Below are 24,346 nucleotides of genomic sequence, written 5' to 3'. Positions count from 1 at the left end.
CACTTGGCATTACGAATTGCAGAAATCTATCAACACAGGCTGCAAACATGGCAGTAAATCCATCAATGTTGGCAGTCCGAGATAATAAAAATAGACTTAGGTCCAAATAATGAATAAAACCGAGTAATGTTGCCTGCAATTTGATTAAATTCATTAATAAAATTAAATGATTTTGTATGTGGGTGTGGATGTCACCACGTTCTTCGTCTTCCTCTGATGTGAACGGTATTTTTAAGTAATATTTACCACCCGAAAGCTGTGTTGAGCGGTATTTTTCGTATTTACCACCTGATAGCTCAGGGTATTGGAACAGTGCAATTGTCTTTCCCATGGGACATGAATGCAGCATAACGTTAACCACTATACAGGCGATTACGCATGCGCAAGTTCCAAAACAAGGAAGTGTGTGAGTTTTAGATTTGCCGGATACTAACGTTATAAAGCCACATTGGTTTTGTCACAGACTGTGTATTGCAACATTAACGTTAACCTACTAGAGTTAATATATTTCTGCGGCTTTCTTGGAACAATACGCCACCAACCAAGAAAAACACGCTAAACTAGCCAACGTAACCGAACTTGCAACACGCGTCTGGTGAGAAATGCATTGTAAAGTCTCAGTTAGTTAGGCTATGTTACATCCGAACTTAATGCAATTTCGCGAAGAACCGTGTAAATTGACCCACTGGTCTGTTTTGATGCAGAATTCAACCATTCAGCCTTAACGATAAAACATGACTTCTTGAGAGAGTCTCCGTTTGTTTTGGAAAAAATAGGGGCTACAGGAACTACAGTACAACCAAAACAAAGATAAAACGGAAGCGTTGGGATAATTGTAGGTTTTCCAGGTCAGCTTCTTATTTAATTTATACTGTAGGCTATAGTCTTTTTTCTTGTAATACCGTTATAAGCAAAGCTATATTTCTGCCTCTCCCACCTTGTTGACGCTCCAAAAAAGTGTAGCCGCAGCGTGTCACGCCGACCTCCATTCAAAATCCGCCACATTTATGCTGTTTGCTTATCGTCAAACATATACACTCCTTGTGTAACATGATGTAGGGCCGTCTACGAATAGTTAGGTTCCATTTGTAAATTCGGTTTACAGATAATCCACCAAACAGCACTAAATTCAATAACGTCTCGGCTTTTAGACTTGGTTCACGCTGCTATCGTTATTCCACTGTGTATTTTGGTGGATTGTGGGAATGGTACATGACGTACAAACCACTCGTGAAATTAGTGCAAGTGGTGAATGATATGTAGGAGTACGCCAGTTTGGAGTTTAGCCTGACTTTCCCTTTCAGACAAGATAACTGTTGTATAAAACTTTACACTGACTATATAACTTACACTCAATAAAGTTTGGTGGCACCAAGTTAAAGGTCCCATATTGTGGAAAACAGGATTTTTCTTGCCTCTTTGATTATAACGGAGTTGGAAGCGCTATCTAAACCTCATGGAATTATCAAAACGCACGGCCCCAACTAAACCCACACCGTCCATATAAGGAAACTGTGCCTCGAGCAGTTTGGACTTCCCTAATTTTGTGATGTGCCTCTAGCACTGTCCGCCATTGCCCACCCGGTAACTGAATGCGGAGTAACAAACCCTATTGTCTGTAGCATAAATTAGCATAGCACGGAAAAGAATGTCCAGAAAACATTGTGCAGTTGTTGGCTGTCAGGAATCACGATTTGTAGTTTCACTTCATAGCCTTCCAAAGGATCCACTCATTAGAATGGAGTGGCTAAAGTTTCTCTTCACCCACGTTCCACAGAAGTTTAGTCAGAACTTGAGTGTTTGTTCAGTCCATTTCAGCGCCGATTGCTTCCTCAACCTCGCACAACACAAAGCAGGATTTGCCGATAAGTTACTTTTGAAGGATACTGCAATTCCAACTTTATTGGACCCTAACGGTACTCCAAACCCGCAACCTGGTCCAACTCCAAACCCGCAACCCGTAAGTATATCGGCAAAATATTTTATGTTTTATCGAGGAGGCAGCATAATCTATGGAAGCCCATTCCCGCCACTCAATAAAATACAAAATGACTCAGTTGTGAGGTTTTTTTCCTCGCAATTGTGACTTTTGCTTCCACTTCTGACTTTATATCTCACAATTCAGACTTTTTTGCAAGAAAAAAAAAAAATTCAGAATTCCGATATATAAACTCAGAATCATGAAAAAAAAAAAGTCATGATTTCGAGATATAAAGTCAGAATTCCGAGATATAAAGTCAGAACTCTGAGATATAAAGTCAGAATTGCGTTTTTTATTTTATTGAGTGGCGGGAATGGGCTTCCATAGTAATCAGACACACTGGTGATATGCTAACACAAACGTTTGCTAATATCTTTGCTAAGTTAGCTAGCAGCTAGCTAGTGAGCGAGCGGTTGGCCGACGCAAAGACAAAGAGTGTAGTGTCACAATGGCTCCGACAATACTTACATTTACGTTATATTGTCATGTTGCTGTGTCTTCTGGATTAATATCCACCAAACCAGTGATTCATATGTTTATTTTGTCCACGCTATTGTTTTCTTTGCCTTTAGGGTACATCACAGCAGACCTCCACTGTAAAGCACGTTGGCACCCAAACTGACCCCCCAACTCTGGCAACTGTCGCCACACAGCTGTCCATTGGGACCCTGAGGCCCCACGTAAGAAGCAAAGGTGTGTAATGTAGCCTGTGTGGGCTACATAAATCAATTGTACTCATTGTACACAATGAATAGACTAAACGACAGATTTGTATGTATATGCTTTCATCTTACTCACATACCATGGTATTTAGTCTTATATTTTAGTCAAATCATCTCTCATCATGATGAACCATTAAAAAATGAATCCACTGTGCTTGTTGTCTTACTAGCCACACAGGCAGCAGTGTCTTGTAAATGTGCAGGGGTTGACTCCACTGCCGCCCCCTGGACGACTGCAAAACCACCAAAGACATTAACACCTGTGAAGGCTTCGAGACCAGCGAAGAGACCTCGTCTTGACGTTGAGGAGGAGGATGAAGAGGAGGAAAGTCTTCCCACGGAGATTCCTCAGCCTCATAATTCCACATATAACCCCGAAGACTCCGTTACTGCTGTGACAGAGTCGTCACATCTTTCGTAAGTGCCGTTATGTTATCTCTGCACATTCTCTATTTATATTTGGCTTTCAGTATTATTGACGCAAATGAAATTCTGAGTGCTCCTGATATGATACAGTTTGACTTTATTTCCTTTTTTATTTTTATGTTTTTCTGAAAGCAGGCCCACATCAAGGTCCACCTATGAGGAACCAAAATATATTGTTTTTGAAAACTGCCTCCTGGAGCTTTTTCAGACCTGCCCTCAGTGCCAACGAGTCTGTGACGTCCGTCCACGAAGACACGGGACTTTCTTGGCGGTAGATCAACTCTGCCCATATTGTCAGTACTTCAGACAATGGAAGAGCCAGCCCGTTGTCGGAAGCACCCCCGTTGGCAACCTTCAGCTGTCGGCGGCCATTTATTTCAGCGGTGCATCCTTCTTCCAGCTGGAAAAGGTATTGGAGTGGAATTCATGTTGGTAGTGGAATGGAGTGCGACATATATCAAAACCAACTCTTTAATCATTCTTTGATATTAGATATGCAAGGCAATGCACGTCAAGATTTTCCGGTACGACACCTTTAGAAGGCACGCCCGGATGTACCTGGAACCCACCATCATCCACAAATGGAAGAACGGACAGGAGAATCTCTTGCACCAGCTGAGCCAGGAAGACAAGGTCGTAGTTGGCGGTGATATGAGGGCAGACAAACCAGGTAAAAACTGTTATTGCCACAACCTTTTTTAATGTTGTTTGAGGTATCATTCTGTTTTATAATCAGGTGTAATGAACAGCATGTTTGAAGGTGCATACATTATCCTTTACCCCCTAGTAATCATTTAATCTATATTTAAGGCCGCTCTGCCAAGTTTGGCAGCTACACTCTGATGCACCTTGACAGCAACACCATCATCGACATCCAACTGGTACAGGTTAGTGAGAAACTTTGCACACATTAATTATATTTTTGCATTAAGTCGAAATTTGGACACAGTATTCAATGTGGAGAGACCAGACCAACTTTGCCTCAAACCTCAATAGCTTTGCTTTGTCAGTTATAGAATAAGTACATTATCTTACTTGAGCACATTTGTAAATACTTTATATTTGTCTTTTTTTTCTCCACCATCAGAGCACTGAGGTGGGAGGTAGATACCACATGGAGCTGGAGGGTCTGAAAAGAAGCCTGGAACGTCTGGAGGCAAGTGGTCTGACCTTGGACTACATTGTCACTGACCGTCGCCCGCAGATCCAGAAATTTCTGATGGAGCGTAACATCAGACAGTTCTATGATGTCCGGCATCTGGAGAAAGGTAACGGTTGTTTTTTTTCATACCATTTTAATTTGTGGTTCACAGAGATTTTATTTGTACGTTATCAGTTTACTTAATCAAATTGTGCGTTTTATTAGGGTTGTCTAAGAAGTTGGACAAGATTGCTAGACAGAGGGACTGCCAGTTGGTGAAAAAGTGGCAGCGTAGCATCAAGAACCACATCTACTGGAGCGCAACCTCCTCTACATCAGGACCAGAGATAGTGGCGAAGTGGAAGTCACTCATCAACCACATTCAAGGCATCCACAAGCACGATGACCCCATCTTCCCAAAGTGTGAACATCCAGACCGGACATCTACAGACTGGAGCAAGTGGTTCCAACCAGGTGTGTACTCTAAATGTTGCTCTAACAAAACTGTAGCCTCATAATATTTCAGTTCAATACATATAAACATAAGAAATACTAGGCTACATGTCAGGTATTTCTCCTGCCTCCTAACTGTTATCTCCATTTCATCAACATTTGTGGTTATTCCAGGTTCAAAGGCACTCTACAAAGTTGAGAAGGTCCTGACCAGCAAGAGAGTCCTCAGAGATGTGGAGAAGCTGAGCCCACACCACCAGACTTCTTCTCTAGAGCAGTTTCACAGCGTGATCCCACGCTTCGCACCCAAGAATGTGGTCTTGCCTTTTGATGTAATGCTGTGCAGGTATGTGCTGACAGTCCACTGTGTATATATATGTATATATATAATAGTCTCACTCTTATTTTAGTCATGTCACAAAACCATGCTCAGCTGTGTGTGTGTACATATACTGTAACTTTGAGAGACAATAAATCATTCAAGCTGTGAAAGCCACCTGGCCAAATGGTTAGGAAGGATTTTATAAGGTATTCAAAATATATTTGTGAAACTGACATCTATCCATCTTGTGAATGCTAACTGGTGTCATTTTTCATTCCATTTCATAATTTTGCCTACCTAAATAACAACTAGAAAATGTGCTCAGTATGCACATTTTGGTGATAAGCCACACCCTTTTGGCCAATCGACATGAATAGTTAATCCGGTCTTCCTTGGCCCATAACCAACCTTCATACCAAGTTTTGTGCAAATCCGTGCCCAACTTTTTGAGATATCTTGCTAAAAGACAGATGGACGGACGCAGGTGAAAGCAGATCAGATCCTTGTATACAATCGGATTCAAATATAATGACCATATCTATGTTTTAGGTTGTACCTGTCGGCCATGCATTTCAATGAAAACGCTCACTGCCCACAAGCAACAGCATCTGCTGGAAAGCCTGTCTGCAAGGTCAAATTCCCCACGGCCATAAAGGGCGAATGCACTGCAGAACCAGGGAAAACGGAACCAACATACTGTGAGTTATAAAAAGATGTATGTTTCACAATATAAAAATGACATATTTACAGTTTAGTAACGCTGGTGAAATCCTGTTTTTCAGGTTACATCAAGGATCTGATGGAACTCCTGTTTGAAAAGGTGCTCCATGACCCCGCACCCTACATGGAGGAGGTACAGGAGATTCACACCCCAGAGACTCTCTCTTCCCTGTACGACAGACTTCTGAAGGATGAAGTCATTGAAGTCATTGTCTAAATCCAACATGGCTGCCTGCCGCATTGGGGAGGTCCTGTCGAGTGCGTTAAGACCCTGACCCCTCCCCCGCCAGATGCCTGTAACAGAGGGCAGAGTATACAGTGTGGTTATAGAGCAGTTTATCAATAAATTGTATTATAACATAACGTATTTGTTTTTCATTATATTGTAAATTTACTCAAATAAATTTATTTTCTTGTTCACACATTACATTTTTCTTGTTTTTCTTCACATTTCATTTGCTGGTTCATGCAGTATTACTAACCCAGTATGACTAACCCATATAAGTGCACAATGAGATATTGAAATACTTGTGAGGTAATGGCGAGACTTGGAAATAAGGCGTGTGCTATATTACAAAGGTCTGTGTATTTCTTGGTCATTCGATTTTCTTGTCAGAAACGGAACTGAAAAAAAGTAAAAACAAAACTCTGGGTGTCAACAAACCTCATTGTGTAAAACTAGTTACACTAGAATAAGCATCCTGCTTTGAGAAAAAAGGATAAGGATGAAGATGAACTTAAAGATGAGATAAAGTTTACTATTATTTATTACTGAATCAAACAGCGCCTCCCTCTCTGTCTCTCTCTGCCTACAGCTCATCACCTGTAGCTGGTGGGGGGGGGGGCGTGGTGTGTCGTGGCTGTCTCGCGAAACGGTTAGCCAATCAGAGCAGAGGGTCATTAATATTAATAAGCCTTAAAGACAGCAGCAAAAACAGCCCGTTCTTGGCGAGGCTCAGAGATGCTGGAGAATGAACGTGTAAAACCGGATTGAGAGTGTTTTTGGTACATGACACCACACAAACGTTTTTGAATGGGGCTCAAGACATAAAATAGAGCAGTGGAAAGTGTCAAATATGGCTAATGTGTTGAAAACCTGGCTGCCTCCTAGCATATAGAGCAAAGTTTAAATTGTGTATGAGAGAGAGAAATGAAGGACTACTGTAGATGTAAGATGTCCCCAAACATTTTTCTCTTCCTATAGAAAATAGGATGTACAACACAAACTATATTTGAATTTTCTCTCCATCTTTTATTTTAGGTTAGGTTCCAGTGAGGGAGCATGGCAGCAGTGGGGACATGGGCCTTCTCTGAGCCTGCTGTAGACAGACTGCGCCACCTCATCAGTGCTGGACGCCATGCCACTGACGCTGTGGAGGAAGCCTTGGCAGGTCGGTATCAGGTGTGAAGTCAATGTCCCTTTTTCCTCTTTTTACACGTTTAAAGGAGGACACACTGACACCGTTCAGGCACTGATAGTGAAACCTCAATCCCCCTTAGTTTTCAGCCTAGACTGAACTAAACAATATCATGCTGTAATGATATACATTCCAAGTCAATGATATGCTGTTGTGTGTGTCTAAAAGGTGGAGAACGACCCAGAGACCGGGCGCCACATCGTGGGCAGAGGAGGTTTCCCCAACAGCGGAGGAGTGCTGGAGTGTGATGCTGCCATCATGGAGGGCAGAGCGGGGAGGTTCGGCGCTGTGGCGGCACTGCGAGGGTGAGAGACCTGCTGACCTAGAGTCAGTTTTTATATACTCAATTTTGTTCTGGCTGTATAGTTATATACAGTGGTGGAAGAAGTATTCAGATCTTTGACTTAAGTAAAAGTAGCAATACCACAGTGTAAAAATACTTTGTTACAAGTAAAAGTCCTGCATTCAAAATCTTACTTAAGTCAAAATATACTTAAAGTAAAAGTAGTCATTATGCACAATGGCCCATTTCAGAATCATATATATCATGTTATTGGACTATAATTATTGATGCATTAATGTATTCATCACTTTAATGTTGCAGCTGGTAAAGGTGGAGCTAATTTTAATTACTTTATATACTGCTGGGTAGCTTAACCTATAAAAATATATCATAATTTATTAGTTGATTTATCATTTGTATTAATAATCTAAATCTGCAAAGTAACTAGTAACTAAAGCTGTGAAATAAATGTAGTGGAGTAAAAAGTACAATATTTCCCTCTGAAATGTAGTGGAGCAGAAGTATAAAGTAGCATGAAATGAAAATACTCAAGTAAAGTACAAGTACCTCTAAATTGTACTTAAGTACAGTACTTGAGTAAATGCACTTAGTTACATACCACCACTGGTTATATATTTATACCTATTTACACTCTGTTTATACCCGTCCAACTCATGTGTACAACCTTTATTTCTCATTGGGGTGTGCAAAACTCTCAGAACCCATTGAAATATTATCCAGACTTGTATATATTTATACTTTCTTTTTTTCTATTACTGACTTCCATAGATTCCTTCAGGTTCCAACCGAGAACCATGTGCATACTGTACAGAAAAGACGTAAAAAAGAGATCTGTTACCTAAATTTCTACTTCTAAATTGTTCATATTTATAGGTTTTGTGTACTTATGGTTAATGTTACTGGCCATTAAAACTGATTCTGATTCTACATACGTGTGTACATCAACACGTGCACGGCTTGTATGTCCAGGGTGGGGTCTGCGGTGCGTGTTGCTCGCAGGGTGATGGACAGAAGCCCTCACAGTCTGCTGGTTGGAGAGGGAGCGGTGGCCTTCGCCAAGGAGCAGGGCTTCACCGTAGAGCCCAATGACAGCCTGCTGACTGCACACTCCACACAGGCTTACCAGGTACCAGCCATACCGTTTCACTGGATCATCACGCTGGTCTCCTACTAGGTAGACCTACTGTACAGCGGCTGCCAGCAAATTATGATATATGATTGCAATATGTCGTTTCATGTGTGGAGGAGTTGAAAAACACAGCCACCACTGAGATGTTTAGTGAACAGATGCCTTCAACACAAGGACATATTAGCTTTCTGTGCTTATTCCCATGACAAAATGATCAAAGAGTTTATGGAAAAAAACAGTTATTGGTGATGTACCTTGCATTGCTGGGCCCATGTTGTTTTTGGTGGTGTATTTTTCTAATTCAATAACTGGCTTCACATTGGGATATTTCCACTACAGCTAGTAGTTTTTCAACTCATATTACTAACTGTTTCGTATCATACCGTATCGTATATCACATATCATATCATATCATATATCATATCGTAAAAGCCATGTTTTTTTTTTTTACCATAATTATCAGGCAACTTTCCACTCATTACACACACTTATTGAATACTATGGCTTCCTAGTGTGCTCTTCCCTGTATAATCCTTAAGTGAATCTGGACCTCAATTTCTTATCAAGCAGTACCCAAATAGTTGTAGTATTCCACCAACTCGGTCTCAACACCTTTAGTGATTGTCAGTTTGTTGGTGCCTCTCTAAAGTCAATGATCATACGCTTATTCTTCCCACTTATAGGAATATGTTGAAAAGCAGCAGAGGGTCAGTGGTCATGACACACTTGGTAAGGCTTTTCATGAATTTAATGTGGTGCTGGTCCTGGTGTAGTAACAGTTTTAATACAGTAGAGGGAACTCTAATCCATGCAAGGAACCAAACTGTCTTGTCACATCTCACTTTAACCAAGAATCCATGCCATGGCCCTTCTCCCTCTGGCACTAAATTTTGCGAGTTTGCATGCTTTTCTCATATGTGGTGAGAGTGGTTTTGTTTGTAAGAGTCAAATCATGTCTTAACCTGTTTGAACATTTGACCGATTTATGCCGTAATCATAATTTTTACGCAATTGCTCTGAAAACTAGAAGTGAAATTGGTGTCTCTGGTCTCTCTCAAGGCCTCATCGCTCTGGACAACATGGGGAACATAACTGTCGGTGAGTCAGTTTCCTTCCTCGTATTGTCTGTCATTCCCATTTCAGATGTTGATCATGTCTCTTTTTTCATGTACCATTGTCCTGATCCTATTTGTGGCCTAGCCTGGTCTGTCCCGTCTTTTTTAAATGATTTATTCATAATCATTTCAACAAATACGACTGTGTAACCAACATCTGTATCGATAATCGGAAAGATTTGGGGAATTATTGACAAGAATTTGAGGCTCTCAGTCAGTGAAGTGAGCCCATCTGATGTCCCTGCTCTGTCTTGCAGGTGTGTCCACCTCTGGAGCCCCCTTCAAATCCCCAGGAAGGGTAGGAGACTCCCCCCTACCTGGCTGCGGCTTATATGCCGAGAACATGGCAAGTTAACCCCCAACTCCGCCCCATCAGCATCTATGCTAACATTGTTGGATGCTGCACTTTTTACATTTCATAAAAAGACACAATGTCATTCACATGACAGCAAGATTTCAGTATTCAGTTTGGTTTTTTGATGAATCAAGTGTGGGATGACTGACAGAGCTCACCTGTCACAAACATAACATCCTTACTACTATGAGTATACAGCTATAATACAACAAAACCATTTTAGGGTAAGTAATTGTAAATTCATTATACATTTTTCCCAGGTGGGGGCTGCTGCAGGTATGTGAATTTTATGATGCTCGTTTTCTATGCAGTATTAAAGTAATAATCTGTGACATGTTCATATAAATGAATGTCTGTTTTGCTTCTGTCATTGGCTATTGCTATAACACAATAGTGATTCAACCTATGAAAGCTTTTACATTTGCTGTTCTAAACAGTCTGTAACTGGCAGCTCTTTCCTGGGAAAAATCCTCTGGTGCACAGGAAGTGATGCATTTTACGTTTCCAGTTTGTTTGGAATAAATAGAAGAAGAACTGTGTAGTCAGCATGATCATTTAGATGATCAGTAGATAGTGTCTTCCAGTCTCTTCTGTGTTCAGCCACAGGTGATGGGGACAAGATCATGTGTTACTGCCCCAGCTTCCATGTAGTCCAGCTGATGAAACAGGTAAGGAAACCCCTGATTCACAGAAAATAACTGAAAATCATTTTAATGAACATACCACTATCAACATAGTTGGTCTACCTCTTAAAGGGGCTGTAAAAAATCTATGACACTTCACTGATGTATCTTGGAAATGAAGATTTCCATACAACCCATTAGAACATTAGGACACTAAAACTCTCACTGAAACCCAGGATAATAATAATGCAGACATACGCTAAGATGTTCACATGATCAGAAATTACAGATGAGAAATGTATCCAGACAAGCAAATGTTCATTGAATGTGGTTCCATTCAGTCTAATTGGCTTGTCCGTCACCCGTCCTAACCGTTTGCTTCTCGTCTCCGAGGGCTCGTCCCCCAGCGACGCCTGTCAGGCCGTCCTGGATGACATCATCAGGAGGACCAGCCCAGATAGCTGCTTTGAGATTGGACTGATAGCTCTGAACATGAAGGTACAGTTTACATTGTATTGTATCCTTGTATCATTTCAACTGAATTTAACTCTCAATTTTAATTTTTTTTCATCACGCCTAATTTAAATTCCCAAGCCGGTCTACTTTGACCTGTTCTTGTTTGTGTTGGTCCTCCAGGGCGAGGTGGGGGCCGCCTCCTCGGTGGAGTTCCCCTACACATGTTGGAACCAGGACAAGGCTTCAGTGGAGAAGCGTACTAACCGGCCACATTCCATCCTCAGCGATGGAGGAGGGAATAGAAAATGATGATGCACGGATGGACTCTGGGTGAAAGGTTCTTGCCATGACTGATGAGTCTCAAAGGTTTCTGTAAAGACTCGGTTCTCCACAAGATGACTCATACTATTTGTACCTGTGTACAGGTGCTGACATGAGATATTAGTCATGTGCCCTACCTATTCACACCTGTTATCTAAGGCCAGTGATGAAACAGCCATGACTCATGACTATTCACTTGAACTCAGGAGAAGTTTCTGGATTTGCGGCACACTGTTTTGTTAAATTAATATATTGTAATTGCGAATTCCATTTTGGGATATTATTTCCATTAATACAGGCTGTTAGCGACCATAAATCAATAAAAATGGCAATCTGGGAAACCATTGTGGCTATGAATGAACGCAAACAAAACACCAATAGTACAGTGGAAGTGGGTTGGTAAACTGTAACCTACTGACAACTGTGCCAAGCTAGCTAGAAATAGTCGGAATACGACCGGAAATAAATTGTTTTTCCCTTTAAAATAAAAGCTTCGCCGTTAATTAACGAGTTGCAACACATACACGTCAATTGGGCTTTTATTTTGAAAGCTGTGGCCGGAGGTTCTGTGTTTATTGTGGCGGACTTGTAAGCGGACTGGCTGACTCGTCTTTGCCACGTTTCACTAAATGACGTAATCCTTCACTGGGCTTGACAGTTCGCTGTTGCGGTAACATACAGAGAGAGAGAAAGAAGGAGCTGGTTAGACACCTAGCCGTATCCTCCCTAGTCATTCAGTTTGGGTTACCATTAGGTACAAAACGGTTTATCTGAGTCTCTTTTAAAATATCAGTTAGCTGTAGATCCAAGCCACGCTGCGTATTCCTTGTGTTGTTCCTGAGTTAGCTAGCCAGCTAGCTAATGTTAGCTATTTCCTGGTTGGAGTTTCAGCCATTTTGGGTTTTTAAGCTACTAGCCAGCCTTGGTTTTGGGAGCAGTGCAAGCTAGCTACCGCTCCCGTTTTCACAACCAGACAGCGGTGTATATTTGAAGCCAGGGAAAAGGTCGTGACATTTTACAAGAGGGGATTTACTGTACGACGAGTCAACGATGAATCCCGAATAGTAAGTATCATGCAAAATCGAACTAGCTAGCTTTGTGTGCTAACAGGTAGCTGCAGTAGCTAACGTAACATTAGCTATTGAGCTATCGGCTAACATCAGCTGACGTTAGCCCTCTGTCCACCTGTGCCTGCCTGGCATTCTGTGAACATTATCAAATTTGTCATTTTGGTGGTTTCGACTTCCAGTTTTCCGTATTGTTTAACTCGAAACTAACTTAGCTACCGTTAACGTCCTAAAAGTTAATTTAGGCCAGCTGACAATTGTTAACAAGCGTTAACGTTATATAGGCTTAACACTGTTAGCCAGCTGTTCAGTCAGTGACAATACAAGCCCGTGGGTACCACAGTTTTCGGTTTGATACCGAAACATGCAACGTTTCTCATGTAAAGTGTAAATTCAAGGTAACGTTGGCTTGTCAAAGATTGAGTAGCATTGTTGATCATCCAGATTCTTGCTGCCTGACTGCTTATATGTGGATGTCTGTTAACTGCTAACTGACAGTACCGGCAGCGGCACTGTCTTTTATTAGCCAGCTAGCTTAGTTAATTCATAAAATCATGGTGAAACGAACTTGTCATCCAGTGTACCTCATATGAATGACTTTGGCTTTTTTGCTGGACGCTATCTACAAGCTGGAGCCGGTTGCTGATAGTCGTTATGGAGTCTGTGGCGTTTAACTCACATATTTTCTTGCTGCTATTTGCAATCTACTAGTAGCAGACCTGAATTGTTTACATCAGGTAATTGAGCTCCTTCCCTACTTGGAGTTAAACTACACATGACTCAGAGTTCAGTATCAGTCATCATATGGTCCAGTTTTGTTGAACCACCCCCTCCACAACCTCTCAGTCATGTGTTGGTCACATGCCATATGACAAGCCTGCTATTTAACCACAGCAACGTTGGCCAAGCAATTGGCTCTTGCCTCAGCTTGCCTTTACTTTCCATTCATAAATTATTATCACATGGGTGTCTCTGTTAGAAGTTTTTAGATTAAGGTTTTCCCTTGTTCGCTGAGCCGTTTGGCAGCCCACCAACAGATTTTTCTGTCCACACAGAAAGATGTGTGAACCTAGCCACTCTAAAAGCCACGGACACACTGTTGTATGTGTTTTCACACCATTTCTAGTCTTGTCATTCCACAGGCTAGCAGTAATTGATTTCCATACCCGTCTGTAGACTGGCACTCTACCGTTGAGCTTTTATTAATGATTCACCTCTCATTTGTTATGGAATAGATACAGGCAAGGTCCAAGAGCTTCTGACTGTGGGAGTGGCATCATGAAAAGGATGCACCCTTACCCCGCAGTAAGGTCTAGGCTGCAATTTTGTTTGGCCACATTCACACAGACATCTATGTCAAAGTTGAAGTGATGAAGAAGTAGTTAAGGGCCAACAAGAATGTGTAAATTGCATAGTTTGACTCCATGACATATTTAAAATTCTTTTGAACTGGATACCATGGTGGACAGAGATGTGTTAGGAGAGGGTTGATAATTGGAATTTGCAGGCCTGAGGCATAAAGGAAGGTGTTGCTGTTTTTGTTTTTTTTGGGGGGGTGGGCGGGGTGTGGGACACTTTGGTCTTTTATTATTAGATATTTCAAAGTGGAGATGGACAGGAAAGATTGGGTGAGAGAGACGGGGAGGACATGTGACAAAGGTCTTGGGCCAGATTCAAACCCACTGAGCTACCAGGACGCCCCCATCGAGTCTTAAAGTAACAAAGTTGGCTCTCTGCCCGGTTTGAACCCCACATTGTTTGCAGGGAAGTGTCTGCTAGCTTTATTTTACTCCTGTGTTTTTTCCAACTTGGTAAAGTTCTCCGAGTTCTCCTGAGCAGTGAGTAGCCAGGCTTGCACAGGGACGACCATTGTCCACAGCTACGGGCTTAACGAAGAGGGCATGACTGGAACTTTTTACAATGGGGAAAGGGGAGGAACTGGAGACTACTCAGGCTTCCAGGCTCTGCAGATGCAAGAGGCTTCAGTTGCATAGTGCCTCTTTTTTTTCAATATGATGAATATCGGCAGTATTGCCGCTGAGTATCACTTCACTACTTTTTCTTAAATACAGACTTGGACGATTTAGAGATATTAATTTTTTTCTTCATCACGGATATCTGACATGCTTCAGGCTATGCGTGAATAAGGCAGAAATTGGTGTTGGATTTACTGTTGGGAATATTCTGTTTATTCTACCAACATCTTATTTCAACCTGGAGGCAGCCCAATATCTGTTACCGTCACAGCTTGAGGCCTGGGACTGGGTCAGAATGAACAAGACTAGCCCCCCCCCCCCCCAGGTCCAACCTTATTCTGCTGGCAATCACTCCTGTAGTTTATATCAGCAGAACAGAGCATGCAGGAGAAGGGCCTCAAATGGAGTGCAGAGAAAGTCCAGAATTTCCTGCTCTGTCAGGGAAATGGAGACCTCCTCAGGCTTCCTTTTACGTGTGGTGCTGCTGCAGAGGAAAATTGAACATTCTCCTGTTGGCTAAACACTAGTAGAGCTTAGACAAAGCTAAACATTAGAGGAATGAAGCAGAGATGGTGTGTGTGTGTGTGTGTGTGTCAGACAATAGCTCCATATTATGTTGGTATTTTGACCTATTTTGATGAGGGGGCATCAGCATTTTGCCTCATTCACATGGGGGTATTTGCAGGTGGAGCAGGATGTTGGCTACGCCTGTATACAGTGTATTTGATGGTAGCCTGAAAGCTTAGGCTTGTTAGTTTTTCCTTGTGTAGCCTATTTAAGGCCTCACCGGTGTTTCAGCCATGCTCACTGAGCCTTGTTTTGTTTCTAGATAGTGTTAAGGTGGGTTGTTGACGCTGGATACTCTGAGTTAACGTTGGATTGCCTTGCCCTTGGTACGCAAATTGCCCTCCGCCTACACAATGCTATTTAGAGAATGAAAACGTAGCCCAAAAACACAGACGAGCACCTGTCATTCTGGTCCCACAGTAGCCTACCCTACCAGGCAACTTGCGAGCTCATGTTTCATTTGGTCCACACCTCCTCCTGCTGCCTCACACCATGTACATGTGTGTATGGTGGCTGTCGATATACATCCCACACTTATATGTGTGTTTTAAGAGAGAAAGGAAAGGTGCTATTAGCTGTCCAAGGTTAAGACAAATCCAAACCGTAGTAAATGAATTACAGAGAGTTTGGCTAACTCAACAGTGGCTGTTATATCAACTCATTAAACACGCATCAGACTGATAGGCCCAGGCTCAATCATAACCGGAGTGGAGGGGTACACCTTTCGGCCAAGAGTGTCTTTTTGAAAGCCTTCAAAAGCCTTTGTTTTTTCCTACTTCATGCAGTTGGCCTCGGACGGCCGATCACATGATCTGCTAGTCTCCACCAACGAGCTGCAGTTCCTTCTGAAAATGTTGCTGAGCTCAGCACGGTTCATTGTCCTGGAAGTTTCGTTTACTTGTAAAAATGCAGACCCGTCACACACAAGCACAAATGATGCAATGACTCCCGACGCTGATCAGCATTTTCGGAGCTAACTGAAACTGACAGTAAATCACAGAACTCGAAAGTTTTACAATTATGCGAGACTGACTCGCTGTCAAACGTTGATGTGAATTCTTGAATCTGCCACTTCCCCAGCCTGTTCTGAAGTCAAATGAGTAATCTGTAACTTGGTTAAACTGCTCCCGACACTTGCCAGGTTTACTATTTCTGAATATCTGAGAAGTCGCTCCGAGGGGAGTTTTTTATTATTCAGGGAAGTTAGTCTTGGTTCTGTGCAAGCTGCAAGGAAAAATACCCTGTTAGTGCAAGGAAAGCCAAAGGTTTTGTTTGCACTTGTGCTTTGAATGTAGATGACTTAATGTTGTGTTTCCAATTCGTAGATGTCAGACATGGCCAGCACAAATCCATTCCCTAGACTGATATTATAACACATTAACAGTGCTGCCATTGTTAATCCCAGCATGATCGCCACCACAAATAACCTGAGAAGCTGTGGGAAGGCCCGTTATGGACAGGATTGGTATTATGTGTCCCAGGCATGTTGTTTAGCCTAACGAGCGTGTTTCTCTGCCCTCCTCCACAGTGACTATTTATTCAAGCTGCTCCTGATCGGTGACTCTGGTGTTGGAAAGTCTTGCCTTCTCCTCCGATTCGCAGTAAGTTTCCCCAAAACGCCACAGATTTTTAGAAATGGCACTGTAATTTCTTAGTATACATAGTAGTGTCAATGATAACTAATATACCAATTTAGGTCTTTTATGTTCTAAGCTTGTTTCTTTGTGTCCTCGCATCCTAATCACAAATATATCCTTGTATACATGGGAAAAAACAATATTTTGAGTGCTGCTATGTAGTGAATTCATGCAGAATGACAAAACCAGTCTCTCTTGGATAACAATAGCCTATATCCCAGCTATCTTAATTTGGTTCCTTATGATCTGAATGAGAACCAATCCAGGGATATGATGTTTACATGTGCCAGCTCAAACTGTGTGTGTACTTGAATATTCTGAATATTAAACACTGAAATATGCCTCTGAACACACTCAAGTGTTTCATTCATATGTAACGTCCCCCATTTCAAAGCAATTGACGCTATTAGTGCAGCAACACCTTGGCTAAGTCCCACTAGTGCTAATATTGACTGACACTGGCACTGTTTGTGTTGCGTATACTTGAGCAGGAAGCGAGTGTTCCAGGATGTGTGAGGCTTCTAACCCTGACTCTTCTTCTTTCTCCCCAGGATGACACATACACAGAAAGTTACATTAGCACTATTGGTGTGGACTTCAAAATACGAACCATAGAACTAGACGGAAAGACCATTAAACTTCAGATCGTAAGTAGCCAGTGTTTCCCTATGCATAGTCCTTTCACTGGCTTTCTCAGAAGTCACATTTTCAGGACTTCTTTGCCCCATTGACGCCAGCACATTTTTGAGATTTTCCTATACATGTGTCATCATTTGGCTTGTACCCAGGCTTCATAAAACTGTAAAGGCACAATGAAACTGCATTTTGAGAGCATCTTGCTTCCTTAATGTGATGTATTGGGGCGGGACATAACGTAGGGAGGGATCATTCCATAGTGTAAACCAATGGGATATCGGGAAGGGAGAGAAAGGCAGTTTTATTTGATGGGAAGGGCAGAGGGCTGGGATTGTTCGAAAATGTGCGAAGGTTTAAATGGTTGAAATTTTTATGTACACTTTATGGTACACAATGAAGTTTTCTGTTTTCCCGGAAGTAAAATGAATGAGATTTTGATTGAATTTCTTGTCATTTCTTGGCATAAATTGTGAAAAAAAAAGGGTATACGGTTTGATATGAGCTAAAAAGGCAAATAAAACCAAACTTTGCACATGTGGGGGTCGATGCCAGCTGACAGTTAACAACAAAAATCTAAAACTTCAGCAGGGTGATGAGAAAGAAATCACCCCAGAATTGTGAACGGTGTCTTTTTGTGTCTTTTTCTCCTTCGCCAGTGGGACACGGCGGGTCAAGAGAGGTTTCGTACAATCACATCCAGCTACTACAGAGGTGCTCACGGTATCATCGTAGTCTACGATGTCACGGACCAGGTCAGTTTATTCACTACCTCTTTTACCCATGGAAATATGGCTAAGGTTATTTTTTCCTCCCCCCAAGCACCCCTGGAGGTCCCTAGACCTAGATAGGCGCATGTGGAAATATTGAAACAAGCACAGATTCTGTTGAGTCCCACGGTGCATTCATGGTGATGCTGTATAGTTCTTTGTTCATAGGAGAAGTGGATTATGGGAGTTAGGGTGTGAATATTTGTAGTTACAGGAAAAGTCCACCATCAGATAGTCTTTACACTGTGAGATATTTTGACAACCCCCAGAGAAGAGGTGTCAAATGTGGGCATATGAATAGCTTGAAAGTGTGATAATTCAGATGTGGGTTATATGCGCACATGGAGAGATAGGTAACTATAGCGATAGTAAGAGCAAGACTTTCCAGTTGAGAAAAAGTGAGACTTGCACGCCTTAGAACTGAAGATTTCTTGATGCTGCAGTGCATTCTGGTCTATTGAGGCTGCTGTGGGTGGAGAAATTGGTCTCTCTCCTCTTCTGTGATGGATTTCTCCCTGTATGATTGTTGGACGTCTCTTGGTGCAAAATGGCGGCTCTAGAAAGAAGCCCTCGCTCTTTGATTCTGAGAGACTGACACCAAAACCTGACGTTTACCACTGAGGTTTTAGACGGCTTCTCTGTGTGTATGGCTTGTGATTGAGGTCTACATAACCTTATGGTTGCTTATAAAACTTGTTGTGTCCTCTGGGTCCCTGTACCAAGCTGGCCCACTTGATGGTCACCACATAGTGTCTTAAAGCCAGGGAATACCATGGTATTGATAATGCTTATTCATAACCCAGTTGGTTCTTCATGGCTAGTTTTCATAGAGGTGATGGACTGGTGATGAGGAGGATTGCTTTCCTAAAATGAAAAGATCTGATGTACATTGTAGTTGACCCACTGTCATGTCACATATTGTGATATTTGTGTTGTGATGAACAGTTCTGAGCGATAGTGATGTGGCCTAGCTGTCATGGTGTTGAGCCACTGTCAACATGCATTATATTGATTACTAACCAAGAGCTTCAAATCCAGTTGAGAAATTAAAGTCTGGGCAAAAGTACAGTATGGAATGAGCAGGAACCTTGTATATTTTGTCTGCAGGTTGAGTCTTAAATGATCTAAAATGAAGGTCTTAAAATGTATTAAAATGTCTTAAATACAGTTATTAGAGGCCTTACATTTTCCCACCTTGTAATGACAGGTTTCTTTTCCATTAATGCACTCTTTGTCATTAAGAATCACTCAATTAAAAGACATAGTGTAATTGACAGATGTTTACATTTGGTGATATCGAGTGTGGTGTCCTGTACTATATGTTTTACCCCAATGCAGTTGATGTTAATTTTTGTCTCCGTTTCCCGCCTCAGGAATCCTTCAACAACGTCAAACAGTGGCTACAGGAAATCGACCGCTACGCCAGTGAAAATGTCAACAAGCTATTGGTTGGGAACAAGTGTGACCTGACGACAAAGAAGGTGGTGGACTACACAACAGCGAAGGTAAGGTCCTCTGGGCAGGTTGGCCCATATTTTTAGAGTGTTTGTACACTCTAAAAAAGCAAGTGTCATTTTAATACGTCTGTATGTCATCTTCGGTCATTAACATGTTATGTTGATATGTTGTATGAAGACACAGAGATGTGTTAAAAATGACATCTTTTTTTTTTTTTCTAAGAGTGTACATATTTTCATTTTTTTTTGTCTCAGTATGTTCATCTGCTGTTATTTTACACACCCTCATAATGCTGGAACTCACATTTTTTGTCATTCCTTATATTCATACATTTCCACTTGATATGTTCTCGAAATGGTAGAATTGCAGGTTATGTTTAATACCCCCCCTATTTGCTATATTCATATTTATACTCTATTTTTCTTTGCGGTATCCTAGAACAATTTTGCCTTGGCAATGACCCAACGTCTCTAAGGGAATTATTAAAATTGAATCTTATTTCAAGGCAGCCCGTCTAAACCCCCCCTCCCTTCCTCCTCCTCCTCTCTCTCTCCTCCCCAGGAGTTCGCCGACTCCCTGGGCATCCCGTTCTTGGAAACCAGCGCCAAGAACGCCACCAACGTGGAGCAGGCCTTCATGACCATGGCCGCCGAGATCAAGAAGCGGATGGGCCCCGGGGCCACGGCCGGCGGCGGGGAGAAGCCCAACGTCAAGCTGACCCCCGGCACCACTGTCAAGCCTTCGTCAGGAGGATGCTGCTGAGAGAGAGAGAGAGAGAGAGAAAACAAAAAAGGCCCACTTCCGACCCCCCCACCCTCCGACTCCGACTTCCCCCTCCGCCCCGGCCGCCCCGGCCGCCACCCTCTAAACTCCACTGTGTCCCGACAAAACCCGACGAGAGAGGACAGGGAAGAATTCACGACATGTGTACGTATGTGAGAGTGCAAGCAAAAAGAGAAAACAAAATGAAGTTGCCTGTATTTGTACTGTACATACTGTAGCCGCACTACCAAAAAAAAACCCAACAAAAAACAAATAAAGGATCCTTCCTCTCTTATTGTCCTGGTAATTGATAATTCTGCGGATCAGTTCTAATCGTCCCCTCGCCCCTGATGCCCATCACCTCCCACCTCAAACCTCTCTCAGAGACTCTAGATTTCGTTCGGCCCTCTGTATGCAGGTTCATGAGAACGGTGTGTGTGTCGCGTGTGTGTGAATGTGTCTGTTTCACTGCATTCCTACAGCGGGGTTGGTATTACGACTCGGATTCATGACGTTTTCTGTTTGTATGTACCATTATCGTTTTTATTTTCCTCCTGTCCCTTAATGATTATTTTGCTGTTTGTATCAGCATGTGTTGGTCTGTCCCCCTTTTTTATTTTGAAGGTGTTTTTTTTTTTTTCGTTTTTGTTTTTTTTCTCGCCAACTTCTGCACAGCAGTGTCTCACTGTCCAGCATCTAAAGTCTAGTGCAAAAATATATGTACATAAACATTACGTTTATATATATATATATATATGTAAAATCTGATTTGCCAGTTCTGTAGTGCTCAATACATTATTGGGGTAGTCTTGACTCTTTATCTCTGCATTAAATTTGTGGCTGAAGACAATTGTCAGTTTGTTGCTCAACATGTAACACTTAAACTGAAAAAATAAATATTGTACTACCAGACTGTATGAAACGGAAAGATCTGTCTGCAATTCTTGGTGAGATGCGTAGAAAAGATGTTTTAATTATTTATTCTACATTTGTTGGGCAAATCTACTGCCGGTAACTTAGGGTCTGCAAATTGGCCAGTACCTGTGTAATCTCAGTACAGAATTGCATATATAAAACACTATGTTCTCATGTTTTCATAATAAAGGCAACTGGATTCAGTTTTAACGGAACTCTGGGAGCGTTTCTCCAGTGTTTACATGTTAGAACAGTGCTCTATTGTCTGGCCTGAAGCATTCTATATGAAGGTCCGGTCAGAACAGCATAGCCGTAGATGTGTCTCTTCATATGAGCCATTCATTGGCTAGTTAACCCCAATCTGGAGTGTGACCCTCATGATGGCTCATGCGCGGCCTAATTTCCACTGAACACTGTCAGCAGAATTTCACAGGAAATCCCGTGAAGCTATTAGGTAACTCAGGGTTTGGTAGAAAAACCGGAATCACTGACATGTCAGTTGAAGGCAGAGAGGAAGTGTTTCTCTAGAACAAGCCTTCACACACATTTCCATATCACACACCCCCAATAGAAACATTAAGCCTGCTGAAGCTAAGTTGAAAAGTTCCCAGGAATCCATATGGCAAAATGTTGATTTAGTATTGAATTGTAGAGCTGTCTACACTACATGGGGAGATAATAGTGGTGGGAGTGCAACCTTATATTCTATGACCTTTATCAACTTCTATTGGCAACCAGTAGGAAATGGAACAACATCAGCAGGTCCCCCGTCCCCTTGAGCTACAGTGGCCTATAACTGACATAAATAAAATCACATTTTCACAGTACACAAGGAAGATAATTGGAGCAGAGATCCAACAGAAACATCTATATATCACCATGCTAAATACTGGAATAATACTGCTTTGTCAGTTGTTTTTTAGAGCGTGAGAATGAGGTATTTTAGCCTTCTTAACTGAATGTCATAGCACTGAATGCCAGTGTTGGGAGCGTCTTGAAGCTCCAGTGGGCGGGGACTTCTTGTTTCAAAACAGTACGGGCCGGAAAGTGAGTTTTGAAAGACAGAAATCTCAGCAGTAATCGTTGAGTCACTGGTATTGATCAACAACCCTATCAACCCCCTGCAGATATACAGTATTATGGTCATTTTGTGCCATGGGCCCCCCTAAAACCCCTTGGGAACCACTATCCAAGAAAGTGTAAAATCAACATCTTTAGTTAGATTTGAAAAACACTGTTACTCTCCTCCAAAATGCTCAAGACAGGCAGATTCATAAACCCAGTGGCAGCCAGAGCCAATCAAAACTTGTATTCTAGCTTAGGGCAGGTCCTCATGATACACTTACACCAATTAATATTCAGAGATCTAATTACTACATGGCAGTTAGACCTCTAGGATTCTTTTCTCGAACTCCAAATACCTTGAAAAGGTTGAGAAGAAGATATAGAGAAGATGTACAGTAGCTCCTGACGCTTTGAAATGGATTAGTAGGGGAGAACGGGATAAGTTGAGCCTGTGGGTTAAGATGAGCCATCCCTTGTGTCCGGGCAGCCATACACAAAATGAACCATGTGATCATAGATTTAGGAAGAGTAATTTCATTCCCTGAATCTGTGATGGAGATAGTGGAAAGAGATCCAGGGCAAAAAATTTGATTTTTCAGGAGATTTCATCCTGATTCTTGTATCTAAATGGAAGAAGATATGTTTGAGTCTTTATTATATATTAGTTTAAGGCTTTATAATGTACAATAAGAGTTCATAAACTGCATAGCTGTGGACCTGATTAGCTGTGTGAAGCAGTTTGCCACTTTCCCTGGGGCAAGCTGAACTTATGGCTCAGCTCAACCCAGTTATTATTATGGGGTTCAGCCTCCATTGTAGGATGTAAAAAGAGCAGATAGAAGAAGAAGAAGATAGAAGATAGACAGAATGACACTGAAGAGATAACATTGAGAGGTATAACATGATCTCTGCTGGACCTGACAGTAACTCTAACTCAGAGGAGACTCCCTGTCTCTCTTGCTACACCCTGATCCACCTGCTGAAGGAAGGGTCAACCAACCTGCTTCAGGAGTCCCAGGCTCCAGACATCCAGGTTCAGGTCAAGGCTACACCAAGCCTGATCCAGGAGGTTGAAACTATGAAGGTGGACAAGGACAACCAGGCTGACCGCCCTCCACCCATTCAGGAGGCTGAAGCTTCACGTTCATCCACTCTTCTCCATGTGTGTGAGGCTGTTGTTCACATCAAGGCGTCTAGCAGTTTGTTCTATGAGACCAAGAACACAAACGATCTGTCCGGTCTGACCCTGGAGAAGACACCTCCACCCGTCCAACTGGTCGAACCTGCAGGACCTCAGAGCTCCAGTGCCAAAGACAGCCTGTCAACAAAACCAAAGAAGAAGACACGTGGCTTCTTTTCTTGGCTGACCCGCATATTCCGGAGGAAGAACAAGAAATCTGCAGTCCACTTCTGAACTGCTGTCATCTTCCTATCCACTTTACAGAATTGAACAACTGAATCATTTTATTTGAATACATTTATTTGCACACTACTGTTACAGTGTCTTTGCACATTTCAAACACACCTTTATTCCTGCAGTTATGGGGAACCTGCAGCCTAAAGCAGTGAAAGTGTAATGGAATTAGTAAATATAGTATGTTGGCCATTAACATTTTCTATACCTCTATTAATAACAATATAATCAATATTTATTCTAAATGTGGCTGTTTTTTACTTAGAGACCATTTTGCTTTAAATATGCCACCTGTTTTCTGTCAAATAAAACAAGCAAGAAAACATTAAATTATTATTATTATTATTCACTATGATGAAGGCTGATATTTGGCTGTGAAGGACAAGTATGAAACAATAGTTTTCCCCCCAAAAATGATGATTTGATTTCATGATTTGATTCAGAGAATTTACACCGCAAGAGTAACGGATAAATTGGATTTGCATTTTGAAATTTGAGAAAAACAAGAAGAAAATCCTGGGTACAAGAACTGCAATTTACTGTACTGTAGCAGGCAGTATGGAAACACGTGTCTGATGATAAAGAAGCAGATTTTT

The 24,346-nt window shown here is 41.9% G+C and overlaps 3 protein-coding genes across 3 annotated transcripts; all 3 read left to right on the top strand.

Annotated features, from left to right (window-relative positions):
* The first annotated feature begins 426 nt into the window (after positions 1-426).
* On the top strand, positions 427-12,067 carry LOC139654030 (N(4)-(Beta-N-acetylglucosaminyl)-L-asparaginase). The gene is made up of 11 exons (XM_071531049.1): positions 427-595; positions 7,027-7,167; positions 7,352-7,488; positions 8,457-8,613; positions 9,300-9,345; positions 9,676-9,714; positions 9,989-10,077; positions 10,347-10,362; positions 10,687-10,754; positions 11,103-11,207; positions 11,346-12,067. Exons 2-11 carry the CDS (start codon positions 7,048-7,050, stop codon positions 11,472-11,474), a joined length of 906 nt encoding a protein of 301 aa, XP_071387150.1. The 5' UTR covers positions 427-595; positions 7,027-7,047; the 3' UTR covers positions 11,475-12,067.
* LOC139654029 (uncharacterized) lies at positions 1,362-6,123 on the top strand. The gene is made up of 11 exons (XM_071531048.1): positions 1,362-1,960; positions 2,554-2,674; positions 2,874-3,120; positions 3,265-3,538; positions 3,622-3,799; positions 3,940-4,016; positions 4,217-4,397; positions 4,496-4,744; positions 4,898-5,069; positions 5,595-5,743; positions 5,828-6,123. The coding sequence occupies exons 1-11, from the start codon at positions 1,649-1,651 to the stop codon at positions 5,980-5,982; spliced, it is 2,115 nt and encodes a 704-aa protein (XP_071387149.1). The 5' UTR covers positions 1,362-1,648; the 3' UTR covers positions 5,983-6,123.
* An 87-nt stretch (positions 12,068-12,154) lies between the features above and the next one.
* Positions 12,155-21,495, top strand: LOC139654031 (ras-related protein ORAB-1-like). The gene is made up of 6 exons (XM_071531051.1): positions 12,155-12,550; positions 16,625-16,697; positions 17,285-17,380; positions 18,026-18,121; positions 19,510-19,641; positions 20,156-21,495. Exons 1-6 carry the CDS (start codon positions 12,537-12,539, stop codon positions 20,354-20,356), a joined length of 612 nt encoding a protein of 203 aa, XP_071387152.1. The 5' UTR covers positions 12,155-12,536; the 3' UTR covers positions 20,357-21,495.
* The last annotated feature ends 2,851 nt before the right edge of the window (positions 21,496-24,346 follow it).

This window comes from Centroberyx affinis, unplaced genomic scaffold, assembly GCF_046629955.1.
Source record: "Centroberyx affinis isolate AG114_WGS23_722 - 3 ecotype Tasmania unplaced genomic scaffold, CSIRO-AGI_Caff_v1 ptg002025l_1, whole genome shotgun sequence".
Lineage (NCBI taxonomy): Eukaryota > Metazoa > Chordata > Actinopteri > Beryciformes > Berycidae > Centroberyx > Centroberyx affinis.
The sequence above is the reverse complement of the archived record's forward strand: the minus strand, read 5'-3'. Positions and strand labels throughout refer to the sequence as shown.